This window comes from Coprinopsis cinerea (genome assembly GCF_000182895.1).
Source record: "Coprinopsis cinerea okayama7#130 chromosome Unknown cont3.39, whole genome shotgun sequence".
NCBI lineage: Eukaryota > Fungi > Basidiomycota > Agaricomycetes > Agaricales > Psathyrellaceae > Coprinopsis > Coprinopsis cinerea.
Window position 1 is genome coordinate 1 of NW_003307506.1, and position 4196 is coordinate 4196.

Below are 4196 nucleotides of genomic sequence, written 5' to 3' on the forward strand. Positions count from 1 at the left end.
TTCGCATTGTGTCGCATCACGTTTTGGCTGGTGGTGCCCAGCTACTAATGTATGTGGGCGGATCAGGAGGAACGGGGAAATCTCATATCATCAAGGCAATAGTCACTCTGTTCAAAGCTCTTGGGAGATTTTCGGAGTTATTGATCGGTGCCCCAACCGGTATCGCCGTGACCCTTATAGGAGGGACAACCCTTCACTCGTTACTCATGGTTGGAACATCATCGAAAGCTCAGATTAATCCCCGACTCTACGAAACTTGGCGTCCTGTCCAATACTTGATTGTGGATGAAGTCTCAATGCTGGGTGCTCAGTTCATGGCCCTTTTATCCACGCGGCTGAAAATAGCCAAAGGTGATGATATTCAAGCGGCAACTCGGAATTTCGGAGGAATCAATATTATTTTTATGGGTGACTTCTGCCAGCTCGCACCCCCTAAACAGAAAAGCCTCTACTCCTACCAGTTAGTAAGGGAACCGTCTTTCGCCGAGAGCAGGAACATGCGTGGTTTTGAGAACGTTGCCGGAGCCTATCTATGGAGACAGGTATCTGCCGTAGTCTTGCTGAAAAAGAACCAGCGTCAATCGTCTGATTCAACATTTGCTACTATTCTCAATCACATCTGTGAAGGAACTTGTCGCGATGACATTGGTAGAGAAGTGCGGATCAACGGAAGGACAATCCTTGCGTATTTGCGAGAGAGAGAGATCTCGCGTGTGGCAGTATCCGATCCGTTATCATTGAAGCTATTTAGCAACGCGCCAGTCGTCGTTGGTAGCAAGACATTGCGTGATGTTCTCAATGCGAATCTCGTTCGGTACCATGCAAGCAGGACCGGGAAGTCGGTTTTTCTGTATCACTCCATTGATTCGACTCGTGCGGTGTCTCTCTCTCACCACGATTACACTACCTTGTGGGATCTACCGTCAAGGAAGACTCAAGAGTCTTTAGGCCGCTTACCCCTATTCATTGGCATGAGAGTCATGGTTACAGAGAATGTATCGATTCCCTACAGAGTAGTAAACGGAGCAGAAGGCGAAGTGGTCGATATCGTATACTCTTGGGAGTCTTTAGCTGGAGTCAAGATACGCGTAGCTAATGCCGTGTACGTGAAGATAACAGGGAGTAATCTCAAACTCCCCGGGTTCCATCCTGATGTCGTTCCACTCTGCCCGCGCCCCGTCAGTGTCCAGCTCCCGCTCGTTTTAGAAGGAGGGGCGATCAAAGGTTTTCGACGCCGGCAAGTTCCAATCGTACCCGCGTATTCGTATACCGACTACAAAAGTCAAGGAAGGTCGTTGGATCGTGTCATTGTTGACCTGGAGACTGCCAGAGGGCAGGGACTCTACGTGATGCTTTCCCGGGTTCGCACCCTGGAAGGCCTGTTGATTTTGACTTGGACTCCTTCAGTAAGAATCCTTCAACGAATGTCAGGAGAGCTACGGACGGAATTGGACAGGTTGAAAGAGTTAGACCGATTGACACTTCAAGAAAGCTTGGCGTTGGTCTAGGTTGATTGACACGTTCAAAGCCTAAACTTGCGACAGTCAGTTTATCATACGTTTAAAATCTAATGAATTATGGTCCAGTCAGTTTATAATACGTTTAAAATCTAATGAATTATGGCCGTCCTGCCGCCAGTTATAAAGAACCCGTTCGCGACTCGAGCCCTCCCGTTTCAATCATGTCACAAGCACAAGCACAAGCACACTCACCACTCACCATTGTCCTCCCCGCACCGTGTGTATTCCATCACTGACTTTACATCCGCTCGCTGACTCTCGAGCATTCCAAGCGGCATAGTAGGGCAGATGATAGCAGATCGCTGTGAGCACTTTGATACAGCTTGGGATCTGGTTTGATAGAGACTTCGACCTGCAATAGTCTGCTTGGCTCGTATCAGAAAGGCGGGAAATAGATACCAGATCCTGGAGGCCATTGACACCAAGACCGCAAAAGAAGTACTCGTAAAGATCACTCGCCGGAGCTTGGTCCAAGAACGTGTCTTGTGTCGAGATATTGCTTGGCTTCGATGCAATACGTCCGATAGGTGGGAATTCCAGTCTTCGTATTCTCTGGCCTCGATCTGATTTTCTTCTGATTTTCTGTAGTCGAGTACAGAAGCTTCAATCGGTCATCAAAACTGCTCCAGACGTGGCCCTTGTTTTTGAACGCCACGGGAAGACACTTTCAGATGTCATGAAAGACGGGACGTTGACCCCTTTTTCGAAACGCTATGTGCAGGAGATTTGCCTCCAGGTCATAAGTGGCCTTCAGTGTATGTGCTATTTCTGGGCTACCACTTCTGGGATACTAGTAACCTTCTGACCGTTAATTTAGACCTTCACCGGACAAAAGTTGTCCACTCGACTCTTTCCCCGGACGTTATCTGGCTGACCGATGATTTTGGTTATCAGTCTCATTATCATCGGGGAAGGGACGGTTTTGTTGAAATGGTGAGGTATGCCTTCAGTAAATCGAACGTCACTGATATTACCTCGCAGAAAACTTTGAGGACTACCAAACTCCAGATTGGGTATTATGGGCAAATGAGTGACAAGTGCCCAGGAGCTATTGTCGTCGAAGGTGTGGATCAATATCGAGCACCGGAAGTGTTAATGGGTTAGTATTTGGTCATTCGTGTGCATATGGTACTGATACTCCAAATGAAGGTCGCCGTCCACTTCCTCAGAACGACCACTTTGCCCTCGGATGCATTTTGTTTGAACTCGTTGCGCGCCGGCCCCTTTTCGTGGAATGCCACGCGGAAGGCATTAACTACGTTCGGGAGAAGCTCCTCATGATGACCTGTGCACTTGGCCCCATTGACGAAATGATGGCCGATCAACTCTCCTCCAGGGCAACTACGATTGGTGCTTTCGATGAAAACGGGCATTTAATGGGTTCAACGTCATGCTCTCCGACTACGGTCAGGTATATCCAACTTGACCAGCGACTTGATGTAAGTCGTATTTCCTTGGCTTTTTTCCAGTTGCTAAGTGTGTATATTTAGACACATATCAAAGACGTAGACGTACTTTATACAGTACGGAAATTTACCGAATGGGACTATCGCAAGCGCCCGTCTCTTGCCCTTGCTCCGCTGCATCACCCATTCCTTTCCCAAAAGCTTTACTAGATTACTTTTCTTGTACACGTTATTTCGCGAAGACTTCGACCTTGCAGGTCTTTCAAGTCGCACTTGTTCTGCTCGATTGCGTCGGTGGTAGAAAGAGTGTATTGCGAATCTAGGAACACCAAGATGTGGACGTGAGGTAGACCCCTTTTCTGAAATTCGACCGTATATACATAAGCGACCGCCTTCCCAAACATATCGTTGCGATAAATGTCCTCCAGCAACGCATCCTTCTTCAATTTGAATACGCGCGCTACCAGGTCTGGGCGGTCGAAAGCCGTCTGCCCTGGAAGCAGTTCTTGAGTGATTTCTTCCCAGTTGGGGTTCGTTGTCATTGTAATGAAGAGGTCGACACGGCGGTAATGACGTGCAACGGCCATGGCATCCTGGTACCGCTGCATCATGTTGCGTGGTCCGCCAACATATGATGATGGGAGGATAACTCGGCGGCCAATGTGATTGAGGTCACCGTCTTCAGTCGAGACAGTGTCCTCAAGTCCACTGTACACTTCCGCCCGCAATTGCTTCTGGTTCTCCCGGATATATTGAAGTCGGTTCTGATCGGCGGAGGCCCACATGTCAACAATGTATCGGGTGAAGAGGCGACCTGAACGAAGTAAAGTTTGGAGGGGTATACGTAGAAATTATTCATAATTACACGGTTTAACCGTGAATGAATTATTCATAAAAACGTGGATCTGGGGCCTCAGGTAGTTATTCATAAAAACCCCAGTCCAAATGGGGCATTCAATCAGCTTCCCTGTCCATCAGAGAAGTCAGAAGCACGGTGCTGAGCTTCTTGACCGACAGAGAGCATCATTCCCGCCCTTCCCAATTGGGATAGTGTCTGATATTTCTCCGTTTGTCAGGGCTGGAAAACATTAGCATTATCAGGGGATCGACTGGGCCGACCTCCCTCAAACGTTGGAGAAAGAACGACGATATGCCTACCTATCAGTATCCCAAGTATCAAGCCCCCACCCCTCCTTGATCTACCGAATAGGACCCAATGTGGTTACTCTAACGTCGAGGAACTGTCAGCGCGAGCGTTATCTCCTTTTCT

The 4196-nt window shown here is 48.3% G+C and overlaps 3 protein-coding genes across 3 annotated transcripts; 2 read left to right on the forward strand and 1 right to left on the reverse strand.

Annotated features, from left to right (window-relative positions):
• Nucleotides 1-47: 47 nt before the first annotated feature.
• On the forward strand, nt 48-1508 carry CC1G_13347 (ATP-dependent DNA helicase PIF1; the record flags this gene model as incomplete). The annotated part of the gene is made up of 1 exon (XM_001841531.1): nt 48-1508. One exon carries the CDS (start codon nt 48-50, stop codon nt 1506-1508), a length of 1461 nt encoding a protein of 486 aa, XP_001841583.1.
• A 173-nt stretch (nt 1509-1681) lies between these two features.
• Nucleotides 1682-2624, forward strand: CC1G_13348 (serine/threonine protein kinase; the record flags this gene model as incomplete). Its single annotated transcript, XM_001841532.2, has 5 exons — nt 1682-1737; nt 1793-1824; nt 1882-2047; nt 2109-2275; nt 2338-2624. 5 exons carry the CDS (start codon nt 1682-1684, stop codon nt 2622-2624), a joined length of 708 nt encoding a protein of 235 aa, XP_001841584.2.
• Nucleotides 2625-3132: 508 nt separating this feature from the next.
• On the reverse strand, nt 3133-3711 carry CC1G_15819 (hypothetical protein; the record flags this gene model as incomplete). Its single annotated transcript, XM_002909979.1, has 1 exon — nt 3133-3711. The coding sequence occupies one exon, from the start codon at nt 3709-3711 to the stop codon at nt 3133-3135; it is 579 nt and encodes a 192-aa protein (XP_002910025.1).
• Nucleotides 3712-4196: the final 485 nt, after the last annotated feature.